The sequence below is a fragment of the Bufo bufo genome, chromosome 5 (genome assembly GCF_905171765.1).
Source record: "Bufo bufo chromosome 5, aBufBuf1.1, whole genome shotgun sequence".
NCBI classification, from domain to species: domain Eukaryota; kingdom Metazoa; phylum Chordata; class Amphibia; order Anura; family Bufonidae; genus Bufo; species Bufo bufo.
Window position 1 is genome coordinate 329,611,310 of NC_053393.1, and position 24,632 is coordinate 329,635,941.

Below are 24,632 nucleotides of genomic sequence, written 5' to 3' on the forward strand. Positions count from 1 at the left end.
GGTTGCAGCCACTAACGTAGTTGGCGGTGGAAACCCTGATGGAAGTACGGCCCGCAATCCTTGGTGTCGATAGCACCTATGCCATCCCAGGGTACGACTCCTTCCCAGCCTCCACAACGTTCACCCAGTGTGCTGTCAGGGAAATGTAGCGTCCCTAGCCGAAAGCACTTGTCCATGTGTCAGTCATTAAGTGGACCTTCCAAATAACTGCATTGGTCAGGGCACAGGTGATGTTATGGGAAACATTCTGGTGTAAGGCTGGGACTGCACAACGTGAAAAATTTTGGTGGCTGGGACAGTAGCGCAGATTTTGTAAGTGTATGCGCAAATAGAGTACACAAATTGTCACAGATATTTTTAGGATGCACACCCTTTAAACGGGAGGTATAGCGCAAGTAATGTTGCTGTCACCACCGCCTAATAAAAAATCACACTGAATGAATGTCACTGATATTTAGGATGCGCAAACATTAAACAGGAGGTATAGTGCAAGTAATGTCGCTATCACCACCGCCTAATAAAAGATTACACTGAAAAAAAAATAGACTGAATGTCACTGATATTTCGGATACGCAAACGTTATACAGAAGATGTAACACAGGTAATGTAACTGTCCACAGCGGACACCATCTACGGAAAAAGTAGCATGGATGTCATAGATATTTTTAGGCTGCACACACTTTACACAGGAGATGTAGCGCACATAATGTCGCTGTTGCCAGCGGCGAAAAAATCACACTGAATGTCACTGATATTTTGGATGCGCTAACGTTATACTGGAGATGTAGCGCAGGTAATGTCGTTGCCACCAGCAGCAAAAAAATTTGACTGAATGTCACTGAAATTTCAGATATGCCAATGTTATACAGGAGATGTAGTGCAGGTAATGTAACTGTCCACAGTTACAGTGGACACCGTCTATGGAAAAAGTACACTGGATGTCAAGGATATTTTTAGGCTGCGCACACGTTAGACAGGAGATATAGTGCAGATAATGTCGCTGTTTGCAGCTGCCAAGCAATTGCAAGCTATTTAGCGTAGGTTGCGCTAAAAATATATATTGCTGCCAGATACAACTATAGTCCTTAAAAGGACTTTTGTGTCTATAGCAAGTGTAAAAGCTAAAATATTCCTATTTCACTCCCTACTCTATTTCTCCCTTCTGCTCTCCAGCTCTCCCTGACTAAGAATGAGACGAACACGTGTCATTAGGTGCTATATAGCACGAGATGACGCGTTCCATCCAGCCAATCACTGTAAAGCCAGTAGCCAACATGGCTACAGCATTACAGTGAATGGCAGTATTTATCTTCACGTTTATTGGCTGCATAGCAACCAACAAACATGCGGGGAGGAGACTCGAGCATCGCGCTCGAGCCCACACGGTATTCTACTGAGCACCGCAATGTGCCAAGTAAAATTAGTGTTCGGCAGAGCATGTTCGCCCAACACTAGACCACTTCAATTCAAAAGTCACTTTGTGTGGCTTACATAGTGGAAACCACCCATAAATGACCGCATTGTAAAAACTACACCCCTCAAGTAATATATAACAGATTTTACAAACTTTATTAACCCTTTAGGTGTCCCATAAGAATTAAAGGAAAAAGGAGTTGACATTTTTTACATTTAATTTTTTTGGCAGATTTTCCATTGTAATTATTTTTTTCCTGGTACACATCAAGGGTTAACAGCCAAATAAAACTCAATATTTAGTGGTAGGTTGTGGTGGCTCACTAGCAAGTAGTTAAGGTATGGTGCTGCAAGCTCATATAGAGGGAATCACCCCACCCTCTCTTAAAGGCAAATGTAGTAATAGAGTAATGAGCGAGCACTCATACACTTGGCAACCAAATTGACATGTGCAGAAAATATTTATTATATCCCCATAAAATACAAGTAATAAAATTTATAAGAACAATGTAGCAATAATATACAACATTACAGTCACATATTGTGGTAGATATGATCAACACTATATTCATATGACTCAATAGTGTCGATAAATTCAATAATATATATCACACCAAGAAACTTCAAGTATATGCTGTTATTTGCTGTTATTTGTAGTTATATGCTGTAGTTGTAGTTATATTTGTAGTTATATGCTGTTATTTGGGTATTATCTTCTAGCGCTCTATCCCAATTTGGGAAACTGAATGTCACTAAAAATGTTGTAGGTGTATTCACTGGGAGCGCAATATGTTCATAAAGTGTCCACAGGAATCCTGATAATGTGAAAAGTCTCTTATAGCTGATCCTTTTAAGCTCGATATGAGCTTTGGATTGGAGAAAACTTTAAATCGATGTTTGGCTTACCGTCTAGCGTCTGCTGTCTCCCTATTGCTTCAATGGAGCTTTAAATATTTGCCGGCTTATTCAGTCGCTCCATACAGCAAGCTGGTTTAAATTTCGCAGGAGTTCCAAAGATCGCAGGAGTTGCCACTCTGTTCCGCAATTTCCTTTGGTGCAGCTTTCGACGATAAGAATAGTTAATCCTTTACTGTAGAGATTTTCTTCTGTATGGCCATACAGTATTATCGGAGGCTTTTCAATGCAGGTACATCACTTGTTTCACCATACGCGTTACGGGTAGATTCCCTCTCCCTTCCTCATATCGAGCTTAAAAGGATCAGCTATAAGAGACTTTTCACATTATCAGGATTCCTGTGGACACTTTATGAACATATTGCGCTCCCAGTGAATACACCTACAACATTTTTAGTGACATTCAGTTTCCCAAATTGGGATAGAGCGCTAGAAGATAATACCCAAATAACAGCATATAACTACAAATATAACTACAACTACAGCATATAACTACAAATAACAGCAAATAACAGCATATACTTGAAGTTTCTTGGTGTGATATATATTATTGAATTTATCGACACTATTGAGTCATATGAATATAGTGTTGATCATATCTACCACAATATGTGACTGTAATGTTGTATATTATTGCTACATTGTTCTTATAAATTTTATTACTTGTATTTTATGGGGATATAATAAATATTTTCTGCACATGTCAATTTGGTTGCCAAGTGTATGAGTGCTCGCTCATTACTCTATTAAAACTCAATATTTATTTCCCCAATTCTGCAGTTTACAGAAACACCCCATATGTGGTGGTAAACTGCTGTATGGGCACACGTCAGGGCGCAGAAGGAAAGGAGCGCCATATGGATTTTGGAGGGCAGATTTCACTGGAATAATTTTAAGTTGCCATATGACATTTAAAGACCCCATGATGCACCCCTAGAGTAGAAACTCCAAAAAATTGACCCCATTTTGGAAACTATGTGATAAGGTGGCAGTTTTGTTGCTAGTATTTTAGGGTACATATGATTTTTGGTTGCTCTATATTACACTTTTTGTGAGGTAAGGTAACAATAAATGGCACAGTTTTTATTTTTTGTTTTTTTATGTTGTTCACCTGACAGGTTAGATCATGTGCTATTTTTATAGAGCAGGTTGTTATGGACACGACAATACCAAATATGTCTACATTTGTTTTTATTTTGTTTCAGTTTTACATAATTAAGCATTTTTTTTATAAATCATGTTTTAGTGTCTTCTTTTTCTGAAAGCCATATTAATTTTAATTTATGTAGGGGCCCAGTTTTTGTGGCATGAGGTGACAGTGATTGGAACTGTTTTGGAGTACATACTACTTTTTGATCGTTTGGTATTCCACTTTTTGTGATGTATGGTGACAAAATTTTTTTTTTTTGGCACGGTTTTTATTATTATTTTTTTACAGTTTTTACCCGGCAGGGTAAATCATATGATATTTTTATAGAGCAGGTTGTTACAGATGCGGCAATACCTAATTTGTCTATTTTGTTATATTTATTTTTATTTTTAATTTTTATTGAAAGTAAATGTAAAACATACATGTGATGTATCCATTGTAATAATATATAGCTTGACAAGTACTAAATATACATTCCCGTTAGAAGGGTAGGACGTTTGAGCAATATTGATCACTAAACATAGTAATTTTTCTTATTTTCATTTTCTACCTTGATAGGTCAGAGGTCCTCATACAAAGGGATTTACTTAAAGTTTCTATATGAGATCCATGCTTTCCAGCCAGATCTAAAATTATGTATCCTACGACTCTCCCAGGCCGCAATCTCTTCAAATTTATATATCTGATCCATTTTCCTTATCCATTGAGATATGGGAGGGATATCTGTAGATAACCAAAATCTTGGAATTAGGAGACGAGCGGCGTTAAAAACACTTTTATTTCTCTTTTATTATTTTTTTTGTCCCACTATAGGACTTCAATATTACAGGGTATGTTCCCTGTTTCAATGCAGCACAATACATCTGTATTAGACTGCATTGACTATCAGTGTATTACACAGTGAAATACACTGATAGTTTGACTATGAGACCCAGCCTGGGGGCTGGGCCTCATAGGCATCCATACATGCTGGGCCCCGAGGCCTTTGAATGACTTGGGGCTGCCATGGCAACCATCAGGTCCCCGCAACAGCAGTGTGGGGACCTGATGGATGAGGAGAGGGAGCGCAAACCTCTCATATGCCGCGGTCAGCGCTGACCGCGGCATATGAGGAGTTAATCCAACGGCATCCGCATTATCACTGATGCTGGTGGATGAAGCAGGGATCTGGCAGTCAGTAACAGCCGGATCCCTGCCACTGATCGCGGAACCACACACAGGGGGGAGGAATGACCCTAGGAAGAGAATGCTCGTCCTGGGGCACAAAGTACCGGCCATTTAGGACGTCCTGGGTCCTTAAGGGGTTAAATACTTTATCTATTTAAGGGCGGGTTCACATCACCGTTATGGATTCCATTTTCGTTTTCCGTTATGACATGGTTATAATGGAAAATAATGGTTAAATTATAGGATGGCATAAAATAAATATACACTGTATATACACTGTAAGTAGTGCCTCTGTGTAGTCTAATTGAGCCTTTGGTGATATATTATTTTGCTCTTTAATGTTATTTTATAGAGATATAACATTAACATTTTATAACTTTTGTTCATTTAATATTCATACAGCCTTTGGATTTTGAAAGTCAAAGACTGCACACATTTCAAGTGGAAGCCACCAATACATATGAAGATCCACAATTTACTCACCTTATCTCATTTAAAGATACAGCTATTGTGAAAGTACTGCTGAAAGATATTGATGAGGCCCCTATTTTTAGTAAACCTTTCTATGTGTTTGAAGTGAATGAAGACACCAAAGAAGGTAGCATAATTGGTCATGTAACTGCTCAGGATCCTGACTCAGCAAAGAACTCTGTAAAGTGAGTATAATTGTTTTCAGAAAGCTACAGTATATAGGTACAACATATTTTATGACCAATCATTGGTCAGATGGCCAATCACACACACACAGATCTTTTTGTTATACACACCAATTATTGGCCTGATTGGATAGAAATTGGTCAGATAATCTATTGTTGTAATACAACAAACAGTGCTAACCATGCTTGTTAAAGATCCCACATAGAGATGAGGGAATTGAAGCTGACAAAGTGGAATTCATTTAGAATTTCAGGAAAAATTTGACAACGAATGTGAATTTCCTTGCGCTTCGTGGTAACGAATCACAATTTTCCTAAAATGATGGCTACACTTGTGAGGACTGAGGACATAGGGCATTGAACTCTGGGAAGGCGGGATCACCCAGATTGACATGCACGCATGCAGCCAATCAGCAGCCTTATAAATACGGCAGCCATTTTAGATTCTGCCATTTTCCAGTGTTCAGAATGCAGGGACAGAGGTGTGAAGGCGCTAGGGACAGCTATTGGAAAAATGGTTGTGGAAAAAAAAAAAAGATTTATAAGTGCAGGTAAAGGATAAGGAGGAATCATTTCAAAGCATCTTAGTGCAGAGAGAGACGTCAGAACTAGGGATATTGATAGGAAAGTGATTTACAAATGCATGGAACGATTATTTGGGGATCTAAATAGTCATTAGACAGCTCTGTCATTCAAGATTTTTGTTATTGGGCTGAGAGTCTTATGTTGAAAAGCCTTTAGAGGCTTATATCTTAGTATCTTATTCAGTACTACAAGAAAAATATATACGCATTTCACTTCTGCAGTTATTTCTGTTGAAAGCATATAGTGGCGTATTACATTAAAAAAAAAAGATTAATATATACGCACTGCACTGTTGCAGTTATTTCTGTTAAAAGCATATAGGGGCATATTTCAGTACTACCAGAAAAATATATAAGCACTTCACTATTTAATTGTTTTCTGGTTAAAGTGTATAGTGGCCTCTCTCAGTCCAACAAGAAATATATATTCTCTGGTCACTTCTGCAGTTATTTCTGTTGAAAGCATACAGTGGCGTATTTCATTACTGCAAGAAATATATATAAGCAGTTCACTTTAAAAAAAAATTCTGGTCAAAGCGTATAGTGGCCTATTCAGTCCAACAAGAAATATATATTTGCATTGCACTGCTGCAGTGATTTCTGCTGAAAGCGTATAGTGGCGTATTTCAGTACTAGGGTTGAGCGCGAATATTCAAATCGCTAATTTTATTTGTGAATATCGCCACTTCACGAATATTTAGAATATAGTGCTATATATTCTTATTTGCAAATAGTGTTGAATAATCTAATCACAAATTTACCACAAATTTATCGCGAATATGTTACTTTGCCGATTTTAGCAATCAAGTAAACAATGACGAGATCACAAATTCAAAAATTTTTAAATTTTTGCTAGAATATTCGCCATAAATTAGCAAATTTGAGAATTTGAATATTGCCTATGCCGCTTATCACTATTCAGTACTCCAAGAAATATATATAAGCACTTCACTCAATTTTTTTTCTGGTCAAAGCATATAGTGGCCTAATTCAGTCCAACAAGAAATATATATTCTCAGTGCACTGCTGCAGTGATTTCTGGTGAAAGGGTATAGTGACGTATTTCAGTACTGCAAGAAATATATATAAGCACTTCACTCTTAATTTTTTTTCTGGTCAAAGCGTACAGTGGCCTAATTCAGTCCAACAAGAAATATATATTCTCAGTTCACTGCTGCAGTTATTTCTGTTGAAAGTGTATAGTAATGTATTTCATTACTGCAAGAAATATATATAAGCACTTCACTCTTTAATTTTTTTCTGGTCAAAGCGAATAGTGGCTTAATTCAGTCCAACAAGAAATATATATTCTCAGTGCACTGCTGCAGTGATTTCTGGTGAAAGCCTATAGGGGCGTATTTCAGTACTTCAAGAAATGTATATACGCGCTTCAATCTTGACATTTTTTCTGGTCGAAGAGGATAGGGTCATATTTTAGTACAACAATAAAAATATATTCTCAGTGCATTTTCGCAGTTAATTGTGGTGAAAGCGTTTAGTGGCCTATTTCAGTACAAAAATAAAAATATATTTGTCGCTTTTAGGGGTATTTTAATTTCCGTTTCATTGGTTTAGTTCAGCTACAAGTATGTCAGGCAGAGAAGTGCCAGGCCATGAACAGAGAAGTGGCAGAGGCCTGAATGTTTCTGGCACAAGCAGATGTTTGGAAGATCCAGTGTTTCTGGTCGCAGCAGAGTAAGGGGTCGTGGCAGCAGTAGTCGCAGCGAGAGGCCTGAGCTCCTGGTGTCATCCTAGAGGTTGTGTCTTGACCAGCCACCCTGCGGTTATTGATTTGGTTAACTCGGTCATCCACGTCATCCCAAGTTACATCAGACACCCCCAGCCAACAGTCGGTGGGTTCATCAGACACAACCCTTAGTTGGCATGGCCCGGGAGCAGGCCCTGTGCCCTCACCTGTCCTCAACCTGTCTCTGGCCTTCCTCTCGCAGGTCGTCCATCCTTTCACAGGTCTGACAGGGGGGGCCCTCTGCCATGGCTGCTGGGGAGGGGTAGGCTGGCAAGAGCAGTACCAGCTCCAACAGTCACTGATGAGTAGCTTTCTTCACCCGCATAGTGAAGAAACTACTCATCAGCAGCAGCAGGTAAAGGCATACTTGGACAACACCACCCTGCCACCCCACACTGAAGATCCGCTGGACTACTGTGTAGCCAAACTCGATTTGTGGCCGCAACTAGCAGTAGTCCTATTCTCTTTGATGGAAGGTAAAACTGAAAAACCTTCAGATCATATTTGCAGCTACCAAATGCTTAGTATAAGTGCACAAATAGTCCAGCAACATGGACAGTGACATATTAGAGGGGGATCAATGACAAAAATTCCAACAAAAAATATGTATCTTAATCATGGGACATTTTTATGCATCTTAAAGGAAAATTCTCTTAAATGTGCCCTGTTGGAGCCTAGAAAATTTTTATTTAGGGCACGGGAGTACGGGCCCTAAAAATTAGCCATTCACCTGACATAAAATAAATTCTGATTATGTGGCTCAAGGTACATTATGCTGTCAATGGATACAAATTTTACTGTAGGCCACTGGACTAAAGGCCCAAAACATTTGGCATTCATCGGACAGAAAAGATCAGGTGATTATGTGGACGGAGGTATATTACACGGTCAATGGATATCAATTTTACTGCAGGCCAGTACAAATACAGGTCAAATACATATGTTTTAAAAGAACTAAAAATATAAAATTGAATTAAAAACATGGCTAATGAAATCCCCCCTCTTGAAAAAAAACTATGATAATAGTTGAAATTTGATAACACGAGGTCATCACTGGTGTTGAATTCCTCCGAGGCCGCAACAATTATTCATTCACTGTACAGAAAAGAATAAGTAAGTATGTGACTGGAGGTAGATTACACGGTCATTGGATATCAATTTTACAGCAGGCCAGTGGACTACAGGCACCAAAAATCATGCATTCAGCAAACAGAAAAGAACAAGTAAGTAGGTGGCTGGAGGTAGATTGCACAGTCATTGGATATCAATTTTACTGCAGGCCAGTGTATTACAGTCCCCAAAAATTATGCATTCACCATACAGAAAAGATCGAGTGATTATGTGGCTGGAGGTCTATTAGACGATCAATGGATATCAATTTTACTGAAGGCCAGTACAAATACAGGTCAAATACATATGTTTAAAAGAACTAAAAATATAAAATTGGATTAAAAACATGGTTAACAAAATCCCCCTCTTAAAAAAAAAATGCTGATGATAATAGTTGAAACACGTGGTCGTCACAGGTGTTGAATTTCTCTGAGGCCCGAAACATTAGGCATTCAACGGACAGGAAAGGGCTTTTATACCGTTGTAGTTACCTAAGACAGGGACCATTATTTGTTCTCGGTGGTGGTGGATATTTGTGGACTGACATAAGGAAGTTCAATTAAATGTGGTCGACTCTTCACATGTGTTGAATTCCTCAGAGATCCATGCCTCGTTCATTTTTAGAAATGTGAGGTAGTCCATACTGTCGTGAGCTAGGTGATTGCGATTATCGGTCACGATCCACCCTGCTGCGCTAAACTTCCTTTTGGACAGGACACTGCACGAGGAGCAAGCCAACAGTTCCATGGAAAATTGTGCCAGCTCTGGCCACAGGTCAAGCCTGCACACCCAGTAGTCCAAGGGTTCCTCGCTTCTTAGAGCGTCCACATCGGCCGTTAACCCGATGTAGTCGGACACCTGTCGTTCTAGGCAATCTGTGAGGCTGGATCCGGAGGTCGGCTGATGATGGGTTGGATGCAAGAATGATCTCATAGCCAAAGTGTCCAACACATCGTCAAACCGCCCTCTTCTTGCATGTGCTATTGGATTGGTACCCGCAACTGTTTCTCTGTGAGTGGAAATTTCTCTACCAGAGCACGCAAAAGAAGAATACAGCATTTCTCAAAGCAAGGCCTGGAAGTGCTGCATTCTGACAGCCCTTTGTGATGCTAGTAACATGTCCGTTACCCAGTACTGGTCCTTGGCCTTTATGCTTTCTATATGGGAGTCCCTCTTCAAACACTGGAGCATGAAGGACACCATTTGCACTAAACTGGAAACGGTGGAGTGGCCTGGCTCCTGCTCATCGTCCAGGATAATGTCATCCTCGGTCTCCTCCCCCCAGTCACGGACAACACCAGGGATCCCAGAAAAGTTTAAAGCATGCTCTTCTTGCTCCTCCTCCACCCCTGCACCATCCTACTCCTCTTCAGACTAATGTTTACTTGTCTCATATGGAATAGCCCCCCCTGGGAATTCATCCAGCATTGTGACTTCCTCATCTTCCTGCTCCTCGACAGCTTCATCAATGACACGACGCAATGCACGCTCCATAAAGAAGGTGTAAGGTACAATGTCACTGATGGCGCCCTGGCTATGATTGACCAGTTTGGTGATCTCATCAAATGGCCGCAGAAGCCTGCATGTGTCTCGCATGAGCAACAACAAAGCAGTGAAAAAAATCCAAGCTCCCCAGAACCTGTCATGCCGCAGAGTTCGTACAGGTAGTTGATAACTGCACGTTTCTGCTGGAGCAGCCTAACAAGCATATACAAGGTGGAGTTCCATTGCATCGGGCAATCACAAATCAGACGCCTGACGGGCAGGTGGTGTCCCGCTGAACATCAGCAAAGTGAGCCACGACCGTGTAAGATCTTCGAAAATGGTCAGAGATTTTCCTGGTCTGCCACAAGACATCCTGCGCCCTGGGGTGTTTGGCAACGAATCGCTGCATGACTAAGTTCAGGATGTGTGGCATGCACGCGTGCCAGGTGAGACGTTGCCATGCTGTGCTGCGGCTGTTGTGCCTGGAAGCCAAGAGCCACACCGGTCCTGCACTCCTTTCAGCTTTGCGGTCACAGGGAAATCAATGGCTAACCCCGCTCAATTTGACAGTTGGTAAAGTGGTGTGCGACAACGGTTATGTACCTTTCCTGCCCGTGATTGCCAGACCAGGTGTCTGTGGTCAGATTTATCTTGGCACCAACACTGTGTGCCAGAGATACATTCACTTGCTGCTGAATGTGGCCATATAGCTCTCGGGATGCCCTTCTGGGAGAAATATTCAAGTCCACCAATTTATATGGCAGAAGTTGGCGGGCTAGCAGTACTGACAAACCAGCGGTCAGCCGTTAGGCAAGAGGGTTTTCCGGCGTCATCATCTTTTTACGGTCGAAAATTTGGGCCGCGGAAGTCTGCCTGTTGCCAGACGGCACGGTGGAAGGTGGAGTGGAGAACAAATGGGAGGAGAGAGAAGAAGGAGATGGAGAAGAGGCAGGACGTGGATCGCTGGGAGTGTGGCTTTGTGTATTCTGACGGCGTTGCTCCCACAGGGCTCGATGATGGGAGGCGGTTGTCCCTAGGTGAGTGTTGGGCTTACCGCGACATATGCGTTGACAGCACAGGCTGCAAATGGCAACACTATTATCAGCAGCTGACACGCTAAAAAAAAGCCCACACTGCAGAGCCATGTGCCAGCATCCTGGGAGTGCCAGATGTGACCGTGCATGGTGGATGGCTCGTTCCCGATACATAAGCAGTCTGCTTTTTGCCTCCTGTGCACTGTAAGTTCTGCCTGCTTCTCCTCCTTCTCTCCCTATCTGCTGCTCCGTCTCTCACTCTGAACTCCCCTCCTCTTCCTCTCTTGTGGGCACCCACGTGATGTCATCAACACGTCATCATCGTTACCTTCACCACCACTGACATTAGAGATCTCGGAGTAGGCAGCAACAGTGGGGACCACCCTCTTTGGGCTAATCTGGGTACTGTCGTCAGACTGCTGGGTGGCGAACGTTAATACCTCCTCTTCCTGATCCAATGCCAAGAATGGCTGCGCATCAGTAAGGTCTTGGAATGGATGGGAAAATAATTCCTCTGACTCGAGCGGAGGGGATATGGTGGTGGTGTTGGTGGTGGCTTTGGGGGTACACACAGCAGAGAGTGAAGAGGTTGCAGATAGAGAGGATGAGGAGGTTGCAGAAGCGGAAGGCTGAGTGAGTCACTCATCCAACTCTGGTGCGTCCTTTGACGTAATTGCACGAACCTTCTGAAACTTCCCAATTAGGCTCCGGCCTGGTGCACCTGCCCGACCTTTACCACCCCTGCGGAATGGCCTGTCTCTTCGTTTGCCTGTCATTTTCAAAATGGCCCTGTGACAATAGTCCCTATAGAAGAGCAGTATTTGTGGACAAAGGTATATCACACCCCTGCCTCAATCAGTTTTTTTTGAAGGGGCAACAGGTATATCACACCAGTTCAAATGATTTCTTCCAATAGCGTTTGTCACTCTGTGTAGCTGCGGTAATGCAGAAAAACCGCAAACAAATGCTGCACTAACTAAATGCACTATATAGAAAGTATATTATTGTAATATCACACCCCTGCTTCAATCTGTTTTTTGGGGGGACAACTGGTATGTCACACCAGTAGAAGTAATTAGTTCCAATAGCGTTTGTCACTCTGTGCAGCTGCAGTAACGCAGCAAAACCGCAAACAAATGCTGCATTACCTAAATGCACTATATAGAAAGTATATTATTGGTATATAACACCCCTGTTTCAATTAGGTTTTTTGGGGGCGGCAACTGGTATATCACACTAGTAGAAATTATTTTTTCCAATAGCGTTTGTCACTCTGTGTAGCTGAGGTAAACAAAAACAATTGGCGTGGTGTTACACAGGCAGAAAGTGCTCAAACCCATATGCAGTTGTGCATGTATATACATGGGAGCAAATCCTGCACTTATGGCCTGTTGCTAATGGCGATCCCCAGCAAAAATGCATGCAATGGAGGATGCCTGCAGCGGACCATAAGTACCACAATAACCATCCTATACAAGATAGCAATTATGTGGATATGATAACCACGTGCACTCTGCGATCTTCCTAAACCCTCAAACTGATGTTAAAATTGAGAGATTAGCCAACATATCCTACTGTGGAGGACATGTCTGAGCCCGAGCACCGCACCAAGGTTTCTCAAGTAGCTCGGGTCCTAACTTCACGCTCCTGTGATTCGCCCACTAGCCTCTGGTATTGCCCATACGGCACAGGTAAATGAGTGTTAGGACCCGAGCTACTTGTGCAGGATTTGCTCCCCTGTATATACATGCACAACTGCATATGGGTTTGGGCACTTCCTGCCTGTGTAACGTCATTTGTTTATTTGTTTGTATATAGAGAGGCTTGGAGGTATATAAACTTCTATTTATATGAGCCTGTTTTCCATCTACAGGCTACATTTAGGTGCACCTCCAAGGCCTGGGCCATATCAGCTAGTCTTGAGTGGGACTCGCAGACTCCTTCCTCCTCCCATTGCAAGCATGGTTACATGCTGGAGGTAATTGATGAGTTGTCTGTGAGTCGGACCTTACGCTCCTGTAATTCACCCACTGGCTCCTGGCATGGCCCATATGGCACAGGTAAGTGAGTGTTAGGACCCGACCTACTTGAGAAACCTTGGCGCGGTGCTCGGGCTCAGACATGTCCTCCACAGTAGGATATGTTGGCTAATCTCTCAATTTCAACATCAGTTTGAGGGTTTAGGAAGACCGCAGAGTGCACCTGTCTTTGTTAATATTAGTATGTACCTGAGATAAAGCAGCAAAACCGCAAACAAATGCTGCACTACCCAAATGCACTATATAAAAAAAGTATATTATTAGTATATAACACCCCTGCTTCAATCAGTTTTTTTGGGGGGGCAACTGGTATATCACACCAGTAGAAATTATTAGTTCCAATAGCGTTTGGCACTCTGTGTAGCTGCGGTAACGCAGCAAAACTGCAAACAAATGCTGCACTACCCAAATGCACTATATAGAAAGTATATTATTGGCATATCACACCCCTGCTTCAATCAGTTTTTTGGGGGGCAACTGGTATATCACACCAGTAGAAATTATTTGTTCCAATAGCGTTTTGCACTCTGTGTAGCTGCGGTATCGCAGCAGAACTGCACACAACTGCTGCACAATACAAATGCACTATAATATACTTTATATGTTAGAAAGTATATTATAAGTATATTACACCCCTCAGTAAGTCACACCTATCGATAGCACACCTATGCCAGTCCTTAAAATGACTTTTGTGGCCCTATTCTCTAGCGTTTGGTGTCCCTAACAGTCTGTCCCTTCTCCACACAGCAAACTTTCCCTATGCTGTAAAAAGACGGAATATAAAATGGTGGCAAGATCGTTTTTATTTATAAGGTAGGGGGTATGTCCATGTGCTGAAACATCTCAATTGGTTGTCCTGTACCACCTGATGGATGTGTCATGGGTCAAAGTTCTTCACAATGTAAAAGAATATGGCGCCGGTGGACATCGCCATATATTCGCCCGTTCAGTGAACCGCGAGCGAGCAAAGTTTGCTGTGAAACGACCACCGGGCAAACCGCAAGGCCATCTCTAACTAGCAGAGTTTGCCCTGGAAAAGCTGTTCAGCCCAGCCAGTAGTGTGGCATCAGAGCGGGTGTTTAGTGAGGCAGGGGCCATAGTTACCCCAAGAAGAAATCGCCTGTCTACCCAAAATGTGAAGAAACTGACCTTTGTCAAGTCTTGAATCAGTCATGATTTCCAACCAACAATTCCTGATGCTTTAGACTAGAACATCCATGGTGCCACACCAACACTTTGATACAAGAGACCGGTTTCTTCTTATTACTTGCCTCAGCTACTACTTTGATGCAGCAACCCGCCTGATGCCACACATCTGAAGCCAAGTGCTCCTTATTGCACTTACCTTTATTAGCGGGTACTGGTATTGCCACCAGGGCAGTTTCTAGGGAAATTTACCAACAGGGCAAACATAAAAAAAGCCCCCCTCTTCCAGATTGTGGCCGGATCTCTGCTGTATCCCATTGTAGTTGATGGGGGAGGCAGGCATTCAGTCTGCATCCAGCAGTGCCGGATCCAGTGAATTCCAGCAGGCTGTTCTCTGCTGGAACAGCCCGCCAGAATCACTAACGCAGGTGTGAAAGTAGCCTAATACAGTGCCACATACCTCTTACATCTAGTCACATTTCCTTTGATGTAGATGTTCTCTTTCTTTATCTTCTCCATTCAGACCAGACCGCCATGATGATTTCTTTCAGCCATCTCTTCTCTCTGCAGAGTTTGACAGACATCTTAGTTTCCTACTTTCCCACCTTCTCAACATCCCATCATGCACCCCCAAAACTATACTGCAGAAACAGATAAACCCTCTGAAAATACTAGTCACACACAGATAGTGCCCCTTCACTAATTATTGGAACACAACACTATAAAAAATAACTGCACCCAGCAAATAACTTTGCTAAGCTGATACTGTGCCAGGGTGCCCCCACAGTAATAGTGTTCCCCAAAATCTCAACAATAGTAATAATTCTGTGCCAGAGTGCACTTAGTAATAATAGTGCTCCTACAGTGCCCCCAACAGTAATTGTGTCCCAGAAGTACGGTAATAATGCTCCCATAGTCCCCCAGTTGTATTAAAGCCCACCATTATGCCCCTGGTAGTAATAATTCTCTTTATAATGTGTTACAGTAGAAAAACACCCCCTTATAATGTGCACTATAGTTCCCCTATAATTTGTGGCAGTATAAAATACTCCTATATAGTGCCCCCAGAAGATGCCACATAGTGCTGCTCCCCGTCCCCATAGTGTCCTCCATAATATGCCAGTATAAAATGCCGCTATAGACTGCCCCACGAAGATGCCCCCATAATGCTCCTCTCCCCCCTTCCCCATAGTGGCACCAAAATGGGTGCCAGTTTTAAAATGCCCCTATATAATGCCCCCATAGTGTTCCTTTACCCACCACTTCTCCATAGAGCCCCCCCATAATGAGTGCCAGTATATAGGGCCCCCAGTAGATGCCCCCATAGTGCTCCTTTCCCCCCACTTCTCCATATAGCCCCCCAATAATGTGTGCCAGTACACAGGGCCCCAGTAGATGCCCCCATAGTGCTCCTTCCTCTCTTATCCATAGTGACCCCCATAATGTGCCAGTATACAGGGCTCCAATAGTGCCCCCTATAATGTGCCAGTATATAGGGCCCCCATAGTTCTTCCCCATAGTGCCCCCCATATTCTGGCAGTATATAGGGGCCCCATAGTGCTTCCCTTCTTCTCCATAGTGCCCATTCCATATTGTGCCAATATTTAGGGCCCCCATAGTGCTTCCCTTATTCTCCATAGTGCCCCCCCATAGTGTGCCAGTATATAGGACCCCCATAGTGCTTCCCCACTTCTCCATAGTGGCCCCCATAGTGCTTCCCCCTTTTCTATATAGTGCCCCCCATATTTTGGCATTATATACGGCCCCCATAGCGCTTCCCCCTCTTCTCTATAGTGCCCCCCTCATATTGTGGCAGTATATAGGGCCCCCATAGTGCTTCCCCTCTTCTCCATAGTGGCCCCCATAGTGCTTCCCCTCTTCTTCATAGTACCCCTTCATATTGTGCCAGTATATAGAGCCCCCACCTCCCCTTCTTGTCACATTATACTATAAATATTAAAAACAATAAACACATATACTTACCTTATGCTGCTGTCAGCGATGCAATGCAGGCCTATTCCGGCCTGTGTCCCGCTCTGTACGGCTCAGGCGGCACGATGACGTCATGGAAGTGCTCATCTCCACTCCTGCTGCCTCCGGACAGAAAGGGACCCCCTCCGACGCTTGGGCCCTGCTGATGGAGCCCCCTCTTCTGTTCTGAGTGATGCGCCCCATGTGGTCGCACCCCTCGCCCGGCTCTAGAAACTTCCCTGATTGCCACCCACCGCCTCACTCTGTTACCGGGTCACTTTGTGGTCTCCTATGTCACCTTGCCACTCTGGTGTCCTCCTGATGCTGCTGCTACTGCCATCTCCACATTATGTCACCTTGCCACTCTATGGTTTCCTCATGCTGCTGCAATATCCACACTATGCCACCTTGCCACTCTGTAGTATCCTGCTGCTGCCATCTCCACATTATGTCACCTTGTCACTCTGTGGTGTCCTCATGCTGCTGCCATCTCCACAATATGTCACCTTGCCACTCTGTGGTGTCCTCATGCTGCTGCCATATGCACACTATGTCACTTTGCCACTCTGTGGTGTCCTTATGCTGCTGCCATACCCATACTGTGTCACCATGCCACTCTGTGGTTTCCTGCTGCTGCCATCTCCACACTACAGGTGAAACTCAAAAAATTTGAATACCGTGCAAAAGTTCATTTATTTCAGTAATGCAACTTAAAAGGAGTTTTATTAATGCAACTTAAAATTAGAATATTGTGAAAAGGTTTAATATTCTAGTGTCACACTCTAGTCAGCTAATTAATCCATACCCCCTGAGCAAAGGGTACCTGAGATTGTGACTTTGGGGTTTTCATAAGCTGTAAGCCATAATCATCCAAATTATAACAAATAAAGGCTTGAAATATCTTGCGTTGCATGTATGGAGTCTCTCATATATTAGTTTTATCTTTAAGTTGTGTTACTAAAATAAATGAACTTTGCACGATAATGCTGCTACTGCCATCTCCACATTATGTCACCTTGCCACTCTATGGTCTCCTCATGCTGCTGCAATATCCACACTATGCCACCTTGCCACTCTGTAGTATCCTGCTGCTGCCATCTCCACATTATGTCACCTTGTCACTCTGTGGTGTCCTCATGCTGCTGCCATCTCCACAATATGTCACCTTGCCACTCTGAGGTCGCCTCCTGCTGCTGCCATATCCACACTATGTCACTTTGCCACTCTGTGGTCTCTGGATGCTGCTGCCACCTCTAAACTATGTCACCTTGCCACTCTGTGGTCTCCTGCTGCTGCCATCTTCACATTATGTCACCTTGCCAATCTGTGGTATCCTCATGCTGCTGCCATCTCCACACTATGTCACCTTGACACTCTGTGGTCTCCTGCTGCTACTGCCATCTCCACACTATGTCACCTTGCCACTCTGTGGTCTCCTCCTGCTGCTGAAAAATCCACACTATGTGACCGTGCCACTCTGTGGTGTCATCATGCTTCTGCCATATCCACACTATGTCAACTTGCCACTTTGTGGTATCCTGCTGCTGCCATATCAAGATTATGTGACCTTGCCACACTGTGGTCTCCTCCTGCTGTTGCCATATCCACTGTAAGAAGGTACAACGAATCATCGTGGATGATAGGTACGTGTCACCGAGGTTCCTGGCCTCGGTGGATTAGGAGCCGGTTTTTATGTGTCAGCAGAAGTTACTGTTTGACACCTTAATACTTAGTGTGGCTGTAAAGCTGATTTGGGACGGCTCTTACTGGGAGTAGTCCAGTGGAAAGTGCTGGGTCGGTGACTACTCCCCATGTTCCAGGCTGGGTTTTGCCAGGGCTGAAAAACAGCCAGCACTGCCAGGTGAGGGCTATTACCTCAGTATGACAGTGGAGTTTAGGAGGTGTGTGTGCTGGTATCTGAGGCTTGTGCCGTGCTGGAGGGCTGAGACCCGTCTGTAAGGGAAACGGGCCCCCTAAAAGCCTGCTATGGACTGCTGGAATCAGAACTGCCAACAAGGTGATTTTTTGCTATGTGGACTTTCCATTGTATGTGAACTAACACCAAGACTGCAAAGTGACATTTTGTTTTTGATTTACGTGTGAATAAACATGGAAGTTTGATTTAAGAATTGGTAATTTGCCTCTGTATTGCATCCGCACACCCTGTCTACCAGAGCAAATCCCCACAATTGGTGGAGAATGCGGGCAAAAGAAGTGAGGCTGGCGTGAACGCTGATGTTTTTGGGTTCTGCATTTTTCCAGGCACGGTTGTATGTCGTACATTAAACCAGCTGTATTACAACCAGTGCCCCACGACAAAATGGAGGCTGTTGTGAAGGCCCTCATGGAGGCTAATCTGTAGCAGTGAGAGACAAACCTGCACAAACACAAGGCTAATAAGCAGCAGCAGGAGACCAACCAGTTGCTGCTGCAACGTGTGATGGCTTTGCAGACAGCAGGAGCAACCCCAAACATCCACAATGCCCGGGAAGCAGTCCGTGCCGCGATTCCTAAGATGACCCCCGTAGAAGACACAGAAACCTACCTGGCGATATGCGAGAAAGTGGCCATCAGTGAGAAGCTACTCCGAGACCAGTGGGCTGAGGTTGTCGCTCCATTCCTGGCATCCGGTTTCCAGCAAGTGTATTTCGACTTGCCAGTCGATCAAACGGCCGACTACCAAAAAGTAAAGGGTGAGATTTTTGCAAGACTGGGGATAAATGTGTTGGTCTGGGCCCAGCGGGTAGTATTTTCTTATGACAATACTATTACTCTTGTCATAAGATTATGAAACCAATAGATGGTGCTGTTCATGAGTAGTGTAGATCGCAAATTTTCCATGCAAATTTTTTTTTCAGCTGAAAAACAAGGCAGATTATGCTCATTTGCATGTCTTTCCCATATGCCCATGTTTATGCAAATGAGTTTTTACATGACAAAACTGTATAGAAAGGTTATTGAATATTATGTTATGACAATCAGAAAACTGTTTGTCTCACTAATGATATTGATCTAGGTGTACAGGTCCACCCAATCGACCCAAAAGATCTGAAGTAACTTTGAGGCTTACTGGCTCTTAGTCAGATGAGACCTGGTTTGGAATGTCTCATAGTGCACAAGGCTGCCATTGTAAGGTATGCTGACTAAGCCTGTCATCTGTCTCATGGATAGATTAATGGCTTCCATATACCTGGCTTTTGGCATATAGCCTTTGTGTGGTTGTTTATTGTATGTCATAGATAATAAGAGTCCAAGACGCATCCATCCATCCTCTTAATGCTGTTTCCAAACCATTTTGTTGGGGTTTCCATCAATTTCTAACCTTTTTTTGTGAACCAGACACCCTCTTCTCTTCCGATCAGGGGGTGCCTGGGGTTCTCACATTGACTTCCCTTGTGCTCGGGTGCTTGGTAGAACACATGAGCATACCAATGTGTTCGGCCAGAGCACCCAAGCACACAAGCACTTTGGTGCTCAATCAACACTAGCTACGAGTCTACTAAGAATCTTCTTTTATGAAGGTGACAGTCAAACACTGCAAATCTCTGTCACAGACTTATACCAACCAAACCCACCCAGGATGTACTCCCTATGAACCTGGCTCCGATAGTCTGCTGGCAGTGTTAGGAGCCTGGCCATGTAAGAGATGACTGTCCACATCAGGTAGAAATGGCTACCGTCAGTCGTTATATGCCAGGAAGCTGTGTGCAGCAGGAACCCCAGAAACTCTAAACCACCTGTGGCGGGTGGAAGTGGGAGACACTCCAGCAGACTCTTTGCTGGACTCAGGGAGTCTGGTGTCCCAAAGTAAGGGATCGCTTGGTACGGTCCATCGAGTATACTGGCCGGAAAGTCGGGGTCATGTGCATTCATGGAGACTTAAAAGACTATCCCACCACCCTGGCAGTTGCCACAAATTTACACTATGAACTTATAATAGGGAGAGACTTCGCCGGCTTCCCGACACTGTGGCCTGCTATGAGAGTAACTGATATCTATGAGAAAGGGGTAACACCAGCAGAGTGGCCTGGCTCCAGGGGGAGGCCAGAACCCTGGGAACCCAACGCTAAAGGGCCAGCGGTAGGGGTGACCGCCAATTTGGAGGAAGAGGGGGGGACAACCCCACTGAATGTATTGGTGGGTGATGTAGAGGACTTGCCGCCAGCGGGATCATGAGCTTGGGGAACCACATCAACCAGGGGAATAGTCGGTGTTTCCCCGTTTTGTGGTTCATCAGGATATGTTGTATCAGGTAAACAATCTGCGGGGTGAACATATTGAACAGTTAGTGTTGCCACAGGCTCATCGAAAAGTCATGTTAGAGTTAGCCCACCAACATGTTCTCGGGGGTCATCTGGGACTGCAGAAGACACAGGAACGGATACTACAACGGTTTTACTGGCACAGTGTCTTTAGAGAGGTGGATGACTTTTGTAAGTCTTGCCCGACCTGCCAGGCAACTAGCCCCCAACACCTTTTCCGCAGTCCCTTGGTACCTCTCCCGATCATCGAGGTACCGTTTGAGCGAATCGTGATGGACCTCATAGGCCCAGTACTGAAGTCCGCTAGAGAACACCAACACATCCTGGTCATCCTAGATTACACCACTCGGTACCCGGAGGAGGTTCCACTGCGACATACATCGGCTAAACTGATAGCCAAGGAGCTAATGGAAATGTTCTCCCAAGTGGGGCCTACCTAAAGAGGTTCTGACTGACCAGGGGACCCCTTTTATGTATAAGGTCATTAGGGAGCTCTGTAAGTTGCTGCATATTAAACAGTTACGGACGTCCGTTTACCATCCGCAAATGGAAGGTCTGGTTAAAGGTTTGATAAAACATTAAAAACCATGTTAAAAAGGGTGGTGTCTAAAGATGGGAAGGACTGTGCCCCAGGCTAAATATATATTTAGTATATATATATATATACTAAAAGTATATATTGCTGCCAGACACAATAGTCCTTAAATGGACTTTTTGGTCTCTAACAAGTTTTAGCAATTTAGCGCAGGTTGAGCTAAAAATGTATATTGCTGCCACACACAACAATACTCCTTAAAAGGACTTTTGGGTCTATAACAAGTATAAAAGCTAAAATATTCCTATTTCACTCCCTACACTATCTGTATTACATTGAATCGCAGTACTTACCTGCACCTTTATTAAATTGGCTCCGACCTGTCACCACTAAACAAGTAAAGTCATTCCTAGGTATGATAGGCTATTACATGAGATTTATTCTCCACTTTGCTAGTGTAGCCATGCCATTGACAGGGTTATTGAAGGAAAAAAGTCAATCCTGGTTTACTGGAATGACCAGGAGGAAGAGGCTTTCTCCGCTTTTAAGTCGGCCCTATATGGGTCCCCGGTTTTGGTGACGCCCGACTTTAAGCAGGAATTCATAGTGCAGACAGATGCCTCTGAAGTAAGCCTCGGTGCTGTACTGTCTCAGGAAGTCAACAGGGAGGAGCATCCCGTTGTCTTTCTAAGCCGCAAGCTCACCCCAGCCGAGACCAGGTACAGTATAGTGGAGAGAGAGTGCCTGGCTATCAAGTGGGCACTCAAGTCTCTCCGCTATTATTTGTTGGGGAGAACATTCTGCCTGGTGACTGACCACTCCCCTCTCAAGTGGATGAGCCAGGCCAAAGAAAGAAATGCCTGAGTCACCAGGTAGTTCCTGTCCTTACAAAACTTTAAGTTCTCTGTAGAACACAGGGCAGGCTGGTTGCAGGGAAACTTGAATGCCCTGTCCCGAGTATACTGTATGACATGTGTTCACCCCCTCAGAGTTGAACAAAGTGGGGAGGTATGTAAGAAGGTACAAGGAATCATTGTGGATGATAGGTACGTGTCAGCAGCAGTTATTGTTTGACACCTTAATATTTAGTGTGGCTGTATATCCGATCCAGGATGGCTCTTACTGGGAGTAGTCAAAGTGCTGGGTGGGTGACTACTCCCCATGTTACAGGCCGGGTTTTGCCAGGCCTAAAAACCAGTCAGCACTTCCAGGTGAGGGCTATTACCTCAGTCTGACAGTAAAGTTTAGGAGGTGTGTATGCTGGGATCTGATGATTGTGCCGTGCTGGAGGGCTGAGACCCATCTGTAAGGGAAACGAGCCCCCTAAAAGCCTGCTATTGACTGCTGGAGGCAGAACTGCCAACAAGGTGATTTTTTGCTATGTGGACTTTCCATTGTGTGTGAACTGACAAAAAGACTGCAAAGTGACATTTTGTCATTACTTTATGTGTGAATAAACATGGAAGTTTGAGAACTGGTAATTTGCCTCTGTACTGTATCCGCACACCCTGTATACCAGATTGAATCCCCAGACCACACTATGTCACTTTGCCACTCTGGTGTCTTCATGCTGCTGTCATCTCCACACTATGTCACCTTGCCACTCTGTGATCTCCTCATGCTGCTTCCACCTCACCAATATATCATAGGTCCACTCTGTGGATTTCTCATGCTGTTCCCACCCTCCACACTTCATGATTGGTCCACTATTTTGGCTTTCGGCCTGGCTGACATCATCATTTTTTTGACCTTTCTTCTTTTCTGTCAGAAGGAAGGAAAAATGAGACACACAACGGATCCTGTCTGTATAGAAGCTGTAAGGCCCGTATGGTCCCATCAGAATTGGCTTATGATTTGGTAGCCAAAAGCAGAGTGGGTACAAAACACAGAAGACATGCAAATATTCCATTCATGTGTCATCTCTGTTTTATATCAACTCCTGTTTTTTTTGAGCTTTAGCAATACTGATGGATTATTGAGCAAATGCTGACCGAGTGAAGGCGTATGCTCCACAAACAGGATCCGTTTTTTGTGGGTTATTGTTCTGACGGATCAGAGGAAGGGCAAATTAATCAGTGACATCACCACAAACACTGACACCGTCTCCACTATGTCAGGGGGGGTCTACTTGTATACGCATTTAATAGAACAGGTTCTGTTGACATCAATGTGGAATCAGCTGGCGACGGTGTAAAAGGAGTACACTTCTTCTTGGCACTAACATCGACCTGTAGGTTGAGTTCATACTTGAGTTATTTTGTCAGTTTTGTCCCCGTAACTACCCAAATAAGTGAAGTGTGCAGTAATTTTCACTGTGCATGAGTGAAAGGATGTGTCCCTACATGTCAATGTGTAACTGAAAATAAAGGAAAAGAAACAAAACTATATCAAAGTGCTGGAACTTATTCTTATTATTGACGTTAGGAAAATGAATAACAGCTGTACTGTTGGAGGCTTAGATAAGCAGAATGGTAGTACTTCACACACAGGAAAGGCTCTGTATTCAACTGCCCTACCACTCCATATGCATCCTGTAGATTGAAAACCTTTATGACAATAGATTCCCATTGTTTGCAAATATCAAAATCCCACAATTTTAGACCTGGCATGAGCGGAAAGAAGTCGCAGATAGCAGCAAAACTAACTGTTGCAACACCATCTGCGCCTGAAATACGACTAATTTAGGCATATTTCAGATTAATACAGTACATGACCCCTAAAACTTTATTTTTTTCAATTTAGCTTAAAGTATCAGTTTTAAGCACATGAATGTATCTTTGAGCCTGAAGCGCAGAAAGTCTTCACATGGTAGTGGCCACATGGTAGTGGCCACTGTATCCCACAAAGTGGAATTCAAACCGAATTTCAGGATAAATTTGATTTGCCTAGAAGCCTAATTTCCTCGTGCTTCGTGTCAGCAAATCGATTTATCCTGAAATAGTATAAAAAACAAAAATATTCAAACTTACCTCCTCCATTTGCTCGCGTTGGGCCGCCAGCCTCCATCTTACTTGAAGATATCGGCCGAAATCCCGTGCTAAGCGAGATTACATCATGATGCCGGCTGGTGTGATGATGTCATACGTCACTACGCCAGCCGGCGTGATGATGTAATCTTGTGCCGCACAGGATTTTAACCGAGACCTTCAAGCAAGATGGCGGCTGGCCCGTCTCGAGCAAATGGAGCTGGTAAGTTTGAAAAAAAAAAAAATTGGGGTAATTTTACACTCAGATGCCACAATCATGTATGAATGCAGCACCTGAGGGGTAAAGTGATGGGGGCAGTGCTATTGCAGCTCCCTGTCATTGCACCCACTACTCGCTCACCTCTAATTCCCATTGAAGAAGGTCATTTGAAGAGGACCTGTTAGCTCTCCTGACATGTCTGTTTAACACAAGTTTACATTACAGATAAAAT

At 43.8% G+C, this 24,632-nt stretch overlaps 1 protein-coding gene across 1 annotated transcript in view; it reads left to right on the forward strand.

The window, feature by feature from the left end:
• Window positions 1–24,632, forward strand: part of LOC121001848 (cadherin-9-like) — a 339,856-nt gene that overhangs the window by 177,855 nt on the left and 137,369 nt on the right. The window contains exon 5 of the mRNA XM_040433066.1: window positions 5,048–5,301. Coding sequence (XP_040289000.1) covers window positions 5,048–5,301 — 254 coding nt within the window. The remainder of the gene's footprint in view (window positions 1–5,047; window positions 5,302–24,632) is intronic.